The 13,737-nt window shown below is 41.9% G+C and overlaps 1 protein-coding gene across 5 annotated transcripts in view; it reads right to left on the bottom strand.

Annotated features, from left to right (window-relative positions):
* The window catches only part of patj (PATJ crumbs cell polarity complex component), a 146,435-nt gene that overhangs the window by 35,798 nt on the left and 96,900 nt on the right, over nt 1-13,737 (bottom strand). For all 5 annotated transcript variants that reach the window (XM_034293725.1, XM_034293729.1, XM_034293727.1 and 2 more), the window contains 2 exons: nt 8,095-8,291; nt 3,991-4,082 (listed from right to left, as the gene is read on the bottom strand). In XM_034293725.1, the coding sequence (XP_034149616.1) occupies nt 3,991-4,082; nt 8,095-8,291 (289 nt within the window). The remainder of the gene's footprint in view (nt 1-3,990; nt 4,083-8,094; nt 8,292-13,737) is intronic.

The raw sequence follows: 13,737 nt of genomic DNA, 5'->3' as shown, positions 1-13,737 counted from the left end.
AGCGAGCATGGCTGACAGGCAGTTGGTGTGCCTCATGACTTCATTTTTCCCTCCAAAAGCTCAGAGATTATGGACGAGCTGTTCACTGACTCCTTGACAGTGGTCATAGCGACTTGCTTTTTAACCTTCCTTGGGCTGTGTTCAAGAAGAGTCTCAGAGCAGGTGGGTGAGTCTAGGTTTTCCCTTGAAACAGATAACAACAACATTATACGAACGTGATCGTAGACAAGGAATTATTCTCAGAGGCACTTTGTGAATATGGCTCTTTTAGTCCAGGCTGCTCCATCCATTATCTGCCCCCATCTCTCATTCTCTCAGGCTCTCTCTCTCTTGCACACACACACACTCTCTTTCGCTCTCTCAGGCTCTCTCTCTCTTGCACACACACACACACTCTCTCACTCTCTCAGGTTCTCACTCTCTACTTATCTTTTTGCAAGAGCCAGGTTTGCCCTTGGCAAACTCTCTCGATTCTGCCTGTAAACAAGGTTTTTCTAAACTATCTGCCACTATATTCTCTCTGTTTAGGGTGAGGTAGCATTGCAATATCCTCAGCTTTTTAGTTGATTCTTTCCTGGGTGTTTTAGTTTTGTCATGATTTGGATGGGTGGAAAACTCCCAACAGACCCTGGCCTTATGGCGCATTGAACCCTTTTTCAGGACAGTCAATTATGGTGAGCTCGCATACTAAAATATCCCTTCAAAAACAGAGGGAGGAAAGGGAAGAGCTGTAATATTACCCCAAGACAAAGGGAGGTATGAGAACGTCTGACCAGTGAGTGTATGCAAACATAAGTGAAGCAAAGAATTTTGTTGGACACAATCCATGCTCAAATTGTGACCATGATGCACCCACTCTCAAGAAGGAGTATAAACAAGGCTTAACCGTGTTGCTCTGCTGGGGGTTGTGCTGGTGAACAGAGCCCAAAAACCATCTGGCTCAGGAGACTCTGCTCCAGGGTTGCTGGAAAATCCCTTTCCTTTGGTGTGTGTGAAATTCAACAACTATTTTCTGGATTTTAGTCATTAGTTTGTACAGCCCTGATTCTGTTTCGTATTCTGTCAAGGGAATGGTTTTCTGAAACAAGGTGATTGAGGGGGAAATGAAAAGAGCAGAGAGTGAAAAGACAAGCAATAAGAAGGAGCAAGAGGCAGCGTCCCAAATAGCACTCTATTCCATTTACAGTGCACTACATTTGATGAACCTAAATAGAGTGCCATGCAGGGGAAGCCATCGTCTGGAAGCATAGCTGGTTGTTAGAGTGGATAATCTCTTAATTAACCCTTAGTCAATCAGACTCTACAAACCTTCTGTTTATAAACCCTTAGTTAATAAACTTTAAGTTAATAAACCTTAAGTTAATAAACCCTAACTTGATAAACCATTAGTTGATAAATCCTTAGTTAATAAACCCTTACTTAATAAACCCTTAGTTATTAAACCCTTTGTTATTAAACCCTTTGTTATTAAACCCTTTGTTATTAAACCCTTTGTTATTAAACCCTTTGTTATTAAACCCTTAGTTATTAAACCCTTAGTTAATAAACCCTTAGTTAATAAACCCTTAGTTAATAAACCCTTACTTAATAAACCCTTAATTATTAAACCCTCAGTAAATAAACCCCTAGTTAATAAACCCCTAGTTAATAAACCCTTAGTTAATAAATTCTTAGTTAATAAATTCTTAGTTAATAAACCCTTAATTATTAAACCCTCAGTTAATAAACCCTCAGTTAATAAACCCTCAGTTAATAAACCCTTAGTTAATAAACCCTTAGTTAATAGATTCTCAGTTAATAAACCCTCAGTTAATAAACCCTTAGTTAATAAACTCTTAGTTAATAAACCCTTAGTTAATAAACTCTTAGTTAATAAACTCTTAGTTAATAAACCCTCAGTTAATAAACCCTTAGTTAATAAACTCTTAGTTAATAAACCCTTAGTTAATCAATTCTTAGTTAATAAACCCTTAGTTAATCAATTCTTAGTTAATAAACCCTTAATTCAATGGACACAAAAATAGCACCTGGCCACAAAAATAGTGCATTTCAGTGCTGGCCAGTGTGAACTGTCATGACCGATTGTCACTGCTGAGAAGAAGCCATGTTTACAGTGTGATCTGCCGGCTCAAAAACCCTCCGTCACAACAGTGGCGGGCCGGCTTACACAAGCTAAGATGACAGAAAAATGAAGAGACGCTACATTGCTGAATGAGACATTTGTTTGATCAGGTTTAAATGAGTACCAGAGGCAAATTCAAATGTCAGGTTGTAAATAATCAGAGAATAAATAACTGAAAGCAGATGCATTCTGTGGGCATTGTTCTGTCTTAAACCCAACAAGTACTACTGTGTTGGAGAACGTGCAGAAGTTAGTGACTTCTGAACGTCACAAGCAATCTCATCAACGCAGTCAGTCTCGTAATGAACTCAGTCATCCGTGGTAGAAGATGCCTGTGGTAAAAACGCTGAGGGAATTTTCTGTATATCACATGGTTTGAAACTATTGCCTTTATTACTAGTTTATTACTAGCAATGTAAGTGCTGTCGTTTACTGGAGATCTATCAGTGGCGATATTTAGTGATGGCAAGAAAAAATGTACACAGTATCACTATAAACCGAGTATCACACATTATCACTACGAACCAAGCATCACCCAGTATCAATATGAACCAAGTACTACACACAGTATCACTACGAACCAAGCATCACCCAGTATCACTATGAAACAAGTACTACAAGTACTACACACAGTATCACTACGAACCAAGCATCACCCAGTATCACTATGAAACAAGTACTACACACAGTATCACAACGATCCAAGCATCACCCAGTATCACTATGAAACAAGTACTACACACAGTATCACAACGATCCAAGCATCACCCAGTATCACTATGAAACAAGTACTACACACAGTATCACTACGAACCAAGCATCACCCAGTATCAATATGAACCAAGTACTACACACAGTATCACTACGAACCAAGCATCACCAAGTATCACTATGAAACAAGTACTACACACAGTATCACAACAATCCAAGTATCACCCAGTATCAATATGAACTGAGTATCACACAGTTTCACTATGAACCAAGTATCACAGAATATCACTATGAACCAAGTATCACACAGTATCACAATCAACCGAGTATCACTATGAGCCATGTATCACACAGTATCACTACAAATCGAGCATCACAATGGACCAAGAATCACACAGTCTCACTATGAACTGAGTTTCACAAAGTATCACTCTGAACAGAGTCTCACACCATATCACTCATAGTGACACTCTGTCCAACTCGGGTTAATGATGACTTCAATAGTTTCTCCTCAGATTGTTTTGGTGTCTTTTTTCTCTGTCTCAAATCCATCCTATTATCTATAGTAAATAGCACATGGCTAGGGGATTATAACATGTAACGCTGAGCTTTATTATTTAACTCTGCCGCCACTGCTTTCTGGGAGCTCCCGGAGGGCGCAGTGATAAAGTCACTGCATCGCAGTGAAGCAGGGTAATTGAGGCCAGGAGTTCAAATCATTTGTCATGCTATTTCAATAGAGCTGTGCAAACTGGCAGCATCCGGAGTGGGTGAGGTGGATGTTGGACATGGACTGTCTTGTTTGTCACACCCAAGTGGTGCACACAAAGAACCTTATAGAAGGCCTCGCATCTGCAAGCTTACCAAGGAAAATAGGCAGGAAAAGAAGCTCTCCTTCTATTTCCCGGTTGGGGTTGTGGTGTGATAAGGAGGCGACAAGGTGAAAAACCCTGTTTGTCCATCAGCAGGACAGAGAGCACTGGAGGTTACCAAAACTAACCATTCTGATGGATTACCTTTAAAATCCCTATGATGTTTTGGAAATAGTAATGCAGGCATTTAGCAAATTAACCTTTAAGCTAAAACGTTTTGAAAAGGGTCGCCTCTTTAGACAGCTGTTGAAGCCCCTGTCTTCTGGACCAGATGACATGTCCTACCTGATCAGGGTGATCTTGACCTTGGACGGGGCACTCTTGATAATTGCTGAGGCGTTCAGGTGGCTCCGGCCATAGAGGACCTGGTTGTTGATCTGGGGGAGGAGTAAAGAAAAGCATTACAATTACAACTACAATACAAGGCTACATTCATTAGGACACAAAGTAGCAAACCATTTTGCCACGGAGTAAATGAACATGTATTCTAGTATTTGTTAGACCATCATCTCTGGTTTGGAGTCTAATGACCATGAACCAGCAGTTTACATTCCGCTCTGTCAGAAACATCAACACACTAACACAGGCAGGCATGTAGGGTTTTAACATGTGAACCAAACACACACACACACACACACACACACACACACACAGTCATGTTAATGGAAATTAAAATGATAAATTATGCATTCACTCAACTGTGACAGAGTTTAGTGGCAGCAGCACATGATTACTGATGTGGACACTAAAGCACAGGCACACAGAGACAAACACACTCACACGCACCACTCACTGAGATGGACGTTACTGGAAGGTCTCTGAGCTAGCCTGCTGGCTAACGAGAAGGTGTCATGGATCAAACCGTAGAGACTTTAGATAGGCTGACACTAAAACCGGACCCTGGCCATGTTAGTGACACTAACCAACATCTTACAATGGTGGAGAAGACCCTGTACAGACTGAAGACCAGTGTTCATCTGTTGAGTGAGGCTGGAAAGGGGTGTGTTATATGTTTATGTATTTATCGTGTTATAATGACTTCTGATCACATTGTAGTTTGGATTCATGCAGGAATGTGAAAAAATCTATTTTCACCTCTCCATGCCCGTGACAGTGTGTGACATGTGTGTGTGTGTGTGTGTGTGTGTCAGTGGGTCCGGGCTGCCTCTGGTTGTGGCGGGCCACATCAATCTTGCATGGTGGCAGTGACACTGTTGTAATGAGCGGCGCTCGCATGACAGAGTGGCAGGAATGGAGAGGAAACAGTGAGGGTTGAGGAAAGGAAGGCGCGAACAATATGACGGAATGAGCTGCATAGAAAAAGAAGAGATCAAACAAAGTGACATACATCTGAAACACAGAGAGCACATAAACTATTACAGTAAATCCAGACTTCCGTGTCCATTTAACACAAATATTGATACTAAGAAAAACATTTAAGATCTGGCAAGAAATCAGCACTTCTCCATGGAGACCTGTTTATTATTCATTAGATGCTTTACACCACACCAGTGCTCAAAGCAAGCAATGACTCCAATCAAATCCTGAGAATCAATCACATCCCATCTATTTATGGCTGATTAGGCAGTCTCTTCAGAATCTGAACATCCATAACAGAGAGATGAGAAAGAGGGACAGAGAGAAACAACTTGAGAGAAAAATAAAGGTAGACAAATAGAGACAGATATAAAGATTCACAAAATGGGACAAAAAACGAACTTATACTCAACATGCAGAATTTGGATAAAAGCATCCTTAGATTAAAAAGCGAAAAACCCCAGATATTGCATTGAGGCAGGATCAGGCCAAGACACAAATGGCCAAGGATTAGAACAATACACCAATGGACCAGGAATAGGACAATAAATGGACTACACCGCTGCACTCTGGGCACATTTTGTATATTGGTGCAGCATGGGTATGAACATGAAACCTTATCATTCCAAATTGTCCTGTCAAATAAAGAAATCTTCCATAACAATGCCTTCATCTACACATTAATGAAAGTAAAGAAGAGCCCTATAATTCAGCTAGTTTTCAGGCTACAAAGAGCCCCAGGAGAGCAACCCCATTAGACTCAACCAATTCATAGGAAAACTAAAATAATAACTATTTGACACACTTAACCAAAAAGCAGAGCAAATAGGAATGATACCTTGCCCTAAACAGAGAATACACAGTGACAGAATACCTGACCATGGTGACTGTCACCAAAGTTGAGAAAAACCTTGACAATATACAGACTCTGTGAGCATGGCTTTGCTATCAAGAGAGGCTGCCATAGGCAAACCTGGCTCTTGAAAGAAGATCCAATGAATGGAGAGAAGAGACTAAGAGAATAGGTGTGTGTGAAAGAGACAGTGTGTGAGGTTTGAAAAGATACAGAATGATCAAAACCTTCTTGTGGAAGCTGAGCTGCACTTCCTTATCTGCTAAATGTAAGATCACATCAGATACATAATCCGCCCAGATATTACAGACCTACAATGAATTTGAAAAACATTATAAATTGCCAATATGTTTATGGCCTGTTGCCATAAGAAAATGGCAACTAGTGGAGCATAAACACTGGACATTGTTATAACACTGTACATTGCTAAATATATAACATTTCAAATGCTTGTATCCCAACATTTAAAATGTTTACTATGAATATCTGATGCTTCTTCCAAATGTAATTTCCAATTAATTTAGCAATGTAGTACAGAAATATTTTCCGTGCCAATGAAGAGAACGAGCAAATACACTTGGGCCCAGTAACCTTAGTGACAGCTATTCCTTAGTAACATGCATGCTCAGACACACACAGCAATAAATGTCAATTCTCCTGGCATGGTGCTGCTGCTGTCCTGTGGCCTAAGAGAAGCCCAGAGAAAAGCCCAGAGGAGAACCCTGGTCCCTGCATCAACACTAACAGAGTTGGAGCCATTTCATTTCCTCAATCCAGGACTCAACGGGACAGTGCAATTAGATTGGTAGGGGAGAAAAGGACAGAGGGATGAAGAAAAGGAGGGAAGAAATGGGCTATGAGGTACACAGATGAACACATGCGTTTGGCTACCAGAAGACAGGACAAAGAGAAAGAGTGGCATACCCTGGCAGAAATCATGAATATGTGGTATTGATTTTTGAAAATATGACTGATCATGCAAAGAAAACGTTTTTTTATTTAAGGATAGTGATCATATGAAGCCATTTATTATCACATAGTTGTTTGGCTCCATTCTAAATCTTAATGAAAACAGAAATCACCCAAATGGCCCTGATCAAAAGTTTACATACCCTTGAATGTTTGGCCTTGTTACAGACACACAAGGTGACACACACACAGCTGAAAATGGCAATTAAAGGTGAATTTCCCACATCTGTGGCTTTTTAAATTGCAATTAGTGTCTGTGTTTAAATAGTCACCAATTGCAATGTATTTCTTCATTAACATCCCCAATGTGAAGCATGGTGGTGGCTCACTGATGTTTTGGGGGGGTGTGAGCTCTAAAGGCATGGGGAAAATTGATGTCAAGATGAATGCAGCATGTTATCAGAAAATACTGGGAAACCATTTGCATTCTTCTGCACGAAAGATGCAAATGGGACACTCTTGGACTTCCCAGCACGACAATGACCCTAAGCACAAGGCCAAGTTGACCCTCCAGTGGTGAACAGCAGAAAAAGGTGAAGGTTCTGGAGTGGCTATCAGTCTCCTGACCTTAATTTTTATTGAGCCACTCTGGGGAGATCTCAAATGTGCAATTCATGCAAGAGGACCAAAGACTTGCCAAGACAAATGGGCAGCTATACCGCCTGCAAGAATTCGGGGCTTCATTTTACAAAAGACTATTACAAAAGACTGCACGCTGTCATTGATGCTAAAGGGGGCAATACACAGTATTAAGAACTAAGGGTATGCAGACTTTTGAACAGGGGTCAGTTCGTTTTTTCTTTGTTTTTTGATTGTGCCATTCTGTTATGACCTACAGTTGAATGTGAATCCCATAAGAGATAAAATACGTGTTTTGCCTGCTCACTCATGTTTTCTTTACAAATGGCACATTTATTACCAATTCTCCAAGGGTACACAAACCTTTGAGCACAACTGTCTGTTACTTAGGCTCAGACCATAACCAGACCCTAGAGAAGCTAGACAGGTTCAGTGACTGACCACAAGGGGAGTTAATACTTGAGCCCTGGGGAGTAAACGCTCCACGCAGACAAGGCGTCGGACAAGCGAGACACAGGAATTAGTACCACTGTCCCAAGCTACTTCGCCCGCTAGGCCGTCACATTAACATGACCACAAGAAAACCGTGCTCAACATGTGGGGCCCAATGGACATTGTACCGGTGACAGCCAGCTATTTCCCCGTGCGAACTGGACCACCTCCGCCCTCACCTCCAGCAGCTCGTCCCCCACGCGGATTCGTCCATCCTTGGCGGCAGCTCCCCCAGGGCTGATGCCCACCACGAAGATGCTGAGGCAGGAGCGGTCGCGGTTGCCAGCCAGGCTCAGACCCAGGCCCTGGCGCTCCTTGTCCAGCTCCACACACAGCAGCTCCCCCTGGAGATCCCCGTAGCGCAGCCTGATCCGCTCTGAGGGACACAGACACACCCGGTTAGTTCTAATCCTGTCTTTTGCAGGCTAAGGGAGTTGTGGTTGAGGAATAACCAGCCGGCCAAACATGTCCCGTCTCACACAAACCCGAGCCCTAGAAAAGGTATTCAAGGCAACCAGCCTGACTGGATTCTTCACACACACAATCATACACAGCGTACATACAAATGCCAACACACAAACACACACAGAAACTTGTGTACTTTCTCATCACTGTGATGACTGCGTTTGACCTGTCCAGTAGTCAGTGGAATACTCTGGGCTGTTCCATTGGGTCATGATAGAAGTTATTAACAACCAGAGCCCGGCCAAGATTCAGAGACCTCATTGGAGCCTTTTCTTCTCTGCTTTCAGGTCTAAGCTTTCCCTTTCAGTATAATTATGGCAGCTTGTTACACTAATTCATCTGTATTATTGAGACAGAGAATGAGTTGCAGGCAATGACATCCCTGTGATTGCAGTATTCAAAAAGCAGCTTTGAATGTATTATACAGAAAAATTTCCATTAATAATTTAACACTAATGTATAAATGTGCTTATTTCAATAGAAAATGCTTTGCAGTTCTTTTTTCTAAGGTTATTTTTCTCCAATTCAATGGTGTTGACATTTTACTTTCATGATAGTGTTCTTGTAATTTCTGCCAATTTAAAAAATGAATGCAATGTCTGTTTAAGAGGATATTCCAAATCTGTGCTCACCTTGTGGACGTTAGCTATTTACATGGTATGATCATTCCCTACATTATTCAGTGCTTCATTTCTAACTTGAACAGAAATGCAGTGAACAGATTAGAAAGTTAGAAGCCAGAAAATGACAGAGGGATTTCACTTGGCCCTGTCCACCATTACTCATTTGAGGAGAAATAATTGCCGGTCTTAGTGATGTCAAAGCAAGACAGGAAGGGTGACGTTTTTCCATTTCACTACAGAATACGCTGCAAATTCTGTTGATCAGTAGAAATTCTCCATTTCAGGACACACATTTGTATGCATGAATAATATTTTCTGGTGAGTAAATGAATCCTCACTGGTGTACCTCAGGGCTGGGTCTAACTCCCGCTGTAGAGATGATAGATCTGCTGCCAGGATCGATGGCTACTTGACTGGCTGTAATCCTGTAATCCTCTTGCTCAGTTAGAGGCCAGGTCAGACTGACCACAGCTCTGTGGCCTCTCTCTCACATCAGCCCTTCCATATTACTGAGTCAAACAATCATGTTAGCTCTTCATCTGTAGCGCCAGAACATGAGTCAAGACAATAACCAGCCAACCTGCTGCCTGTCTTCTCCTGTGGGTTTATTGGACCTCCTCTGTAAAGGCAGCTGTGTGTGTAATAACTTATGTTGGCCAAGAAAGTAAAAGCATTTGCCAGCCTAGTTGGGGGGATTAAAGATACATTTAAGTTTACGGAAGACAACATTTTTAATGGGAAAGTTTGTGTCCTCACAAGGTTAGAGGGTTCTAGAATGTGTCTGTGGGTGGTTATGACAAATTATTGGATTGGATATTTTTTTATTTGTCAAGATTTACTACAAATTAATTGAACATTAATTTTTTGGTTTGAAAGGGAATTTATTTTTTTCTTCAGATTTAATTGATTATTAAATATTCAAATGTATTACTTATATATTTTGTTTCAATATTGTAGATGATTAGTTGTGTATCATGTTTACAAGCTAAAACTTTACAAGTCCACCATTGTTTAATAGGGTTTATTCAACTTCTAACATTGTTTATGAATCGGTTCACAAAGTCAGTTAGTAAATTAAGATTCCAAACAGCTTTTCAACATCAATGTAGAGCAAGGATATGTCAAACTCCATTCCAACCAATCACAAAGTACAACAGACTACCACCTGACCTGAAGACCTGTGAACAGTAAACAATGTCTGTGTGTGTACCAATGAATCTGCCCATCTTTCATAAAGCAATTATATTTGATAACACTTTAAGGCAGCTGACCATCAAAAAGTGTTCCAAACTTCCCTGGGCATTTACACCCCCGGTGTGTGTGTGTACATTTTCATATTAAACTTAGCCCTGCTGCAAAACCTTGAGAACAGCTACTCTGATGCAATATATTCTCATGCTGCACTTGTGAAGTGGGTGCCCAGGGAGAAGGTACAGAGAACATATAATAATGGGAGATGGTACAGAGAACATTAAATAATGGGAGATGGTACAGAGAACATTTAATAATGGGAGATGGTGCAGAGAATGTTTAATAATGGGAGATGGTGCAGAGAATGTTTAATAATGGGAGATAATACAGAGAACATTTCATAATGGGAGTTGGTGCAGAGAACATTTAATAATGAGAAATGGTGCATAGAACATTTAATAATGGGAGATGGTGTAGAGAACCTATAATAATGGGAGTTGGTACAGAGAACATTTAATAATGGGAGTTGGTACAGAGAACATTTAATAATGGGAGATGGTGCAGAGAACATTCAATAATGGGAGATGATGCAGAGAACATTCAATAATGGCATGTTGTTCTTCAGGCAACACCCCCCCACCCCCATCTACATAGCACAGAATCCTCCACCCAACTCACAACATTGACACATAACCCAATCGCCCAGATTCTGCAGCAAGGTTTTTACAGGGTGTTTTCTTTGGCATAAACACATGTTACTCATGCCCCGGTCACCGACATTCATGCACAACAATATTCATGCTCACCTAAAACCATGAGACGCCATTTAAACATTTTTAAAGGATGATTGGGTGTTTTAAGGCCCACCAAAAACCCATCTCATCTTGCGTACGGCCGTCAGATGCCTATGAAATTATGCACAGACAAACACTACCACTACCATCTTTTCATTTCTGCACAGCAATGTTTCACTTTTGATCCGATTAAAAAACTGCAGGTGTCACAAAGCTGACATGAAGTGAGAGACACACACAAAGACAGAAAGGAAAAAACATGAGACGTGACCTTTTCAGAGACCGCGCTCAATTATTTTATTCTTAATTCCTTTCATAAAGATGGGAGAGAAAGAAAGGGAGAGTAAAGGTGGCATATAAAGAGGAGGGAAAGAGAAAGCAAGAGACAAGGGAGGTGCATTTTGTATCTGTCACACTGAGAACAGTAATTAAAAGCCCTATGAGGCCCATAAATTCCCACTGCTAAAAGAAGAGCAAGAGAATCAGTCCATTAACATGGATGAGGGTGGGGAAAGAGGGCGAACGAGACCTTACTATGTGGATGGATTGGTGTAAACAGAATGAGAGAAAAGGACGCTTTTAAAAGTGTCTTACGACAGGGCAACAGTGTATATTCACTGAACAAAATTATAAATACGACACTTTTGTTTTTGCCCCCATTTATCATGAGCTGAACTCAAAGATCTAAGACTCTCTATGTACTCAAAAGGCTTAATTCTCTCAAATATTGTTCACAAATCTGTGTTAGTGAGCACTTCTTTGCTGAGATAATCCATCCATCTCACAGGTGTGGCATAACAAGATGCTGATTAGACAGCATGATTATTGCACAGGTGTGCCTTAGGCTGGCCACAATAAAAGGCCACTCTAAAATGTGCAGTTTCACTGATATGGTCCTGGATGAATGGCACAACAATGGGCCTCAGGATCTCGTCACGATATCGCTGTGCATTAAAAATGCCATCAATAAAATGCACCAGTGGTCGTTGTCCATAACACGCCTGCCCATACCATAACCCCACCGTCACCATGGGCCACTCGATCCACAAAGTTAACATCAGCAAACAGCTCACCCACACAATGCCATACACGCGGTCTGCCATCTGCCCTGTACAGTGAAAACTGGGATTCATCCGTGAAGAGAACACCTCTCCAAAGTGCCAGACGCCATCGAATGTGACCATTTGCCCACTCAAGTCGGGTACGACGACGAACTGCAGCCAGGCAGAGACCCCGATGAGGACGATGAGCATGCAGATGAGCTTCCCTGAGACGGTTTCTGACAGTTTGTGCAGAAATCCTTTGGTTATGCAAACTGATAGTTGCAGCAACTGTCTGGTCTCAGACTATCTTGGAGGTGAAGATGCTGGATGTGGAGATCCTGGGCTGATGTGGTTACACGTGGTCTGCGGTTGTGAAGGCGGTTGGATGTACTGCCAAATTCTCTGAAACGCCTTTGGAGACGGCTTATGGTAGCGAAATGAACATTCAATTCACAGGCAACAGCTCTGGTGGACATTCCTGCAGTCAGCATGCCAGTTGCACGCTCCCTCAAAACTTGCGACATCTGTGGCATTGTGTTGTGTGATGGAACTGCACATTTTAGAGTGGCCTTTTATTGTGGCCAGCCTAAGGCACACCTGTGAAATAATCATGCTGTCTGATCAGTATCTTGAAATGCCACACCTGTGAAGTGGATGGATTATCTCGGCAAAGGAGAAGTGCTCACTAACACAGATGTAGACAGATTTGAGAACAATATTTGAGGGAAATAGGCCTTTTGTGTCTTAGATCTTTGCGTTCAGCTCATGATATATGGGGGGCAAAAACAAAAGTGTTGCGTTTATAATTTTGTTCAGTGTAGATAGATGGAGAAATGGATAAAAGTAGAATGAAAAGAAGAAAGAGATAGGGAGGGAGGGAGAGAAGCAGGTAGAGAATCTGTAAGAGAAAAAACCAAGCAGAGGTCGAAGGAAGTAAAAGAGGAAGGTGAGTCAGAAGAATGGCACTTTATTGTCTATTAGAGAGGAAGCAGGATGGAGGGACTTTGAGGCGGGAAGAGGACCGACGGAATGAAGGGACATGGTCCCGAATTGATTAACCAGCACAGGCCATTAACCACAGCGGCTTAAACATCACCGGAGCGTTTTATTAGGAGCCGTTTATGTCTACGCCAGTGGTTTTAGGGAAAATAAGAAACCACACGGCCAGAGGTCAGCTGAGGGCACCAACTGGTTCACATGAAGATCTGAGCTCATCAGGCGAATCACAGTAGCCGCGCTGATCCTGGATCAGTGGTCCCTTTCATAACATAATGAATTACACTGCATGCGGTAGTGCCTCCTCATCCTGGAGCAAGAAAATACGGGCCATCTGGACTAGAACAGTGTAGTGGGCTCGACGTGAGGACCTTGCACAGCTCAGCCAGAAGGGTAGAGGACACTGAGGAAGTCAGAGAGAGCGGGGGGGGGGGGGGGGGGGGGTTAGAGAAGGGGAGATAGAAAGAGAGGGGGATTGATAGAGGGGGAAGGTAGAAAGAAAGAGGGGGGATAGAAAGAGAGACACTTAAATTTTTGTCCTAATTTTAAAGAGATTTCCTCAGTAGACAAAACCCTTCTAACACAAACATATCACACAAATGAATGCATGTGCACATAGCGATGCTACAGAAGGGAGGGACAAACAGATGATAGAAGGGAGGTAAAGTAGACTGAAGTGCCTTTAAGGACACAGCAGGAACAGCATGACC

Source organism: Esox lucius, chromosome 8 (genome assembly GCF_011004845.1).
Source record: "Esox lucius isolate fEsoLuc1 chromosome 8, fEsoLuc1.pri, whole genome shotgun sequence".
Classification (NCBI taxonomy): Eukaryota; Metazoa; Chordata; class Actinopteri; order Esociformes; family Esocidae; genus Esox; species Esox lucius.
Note: the sequence above shows the minus strand (reverse complement) of the source record. Positions and strands in the feature narration are given on the sequence as shown.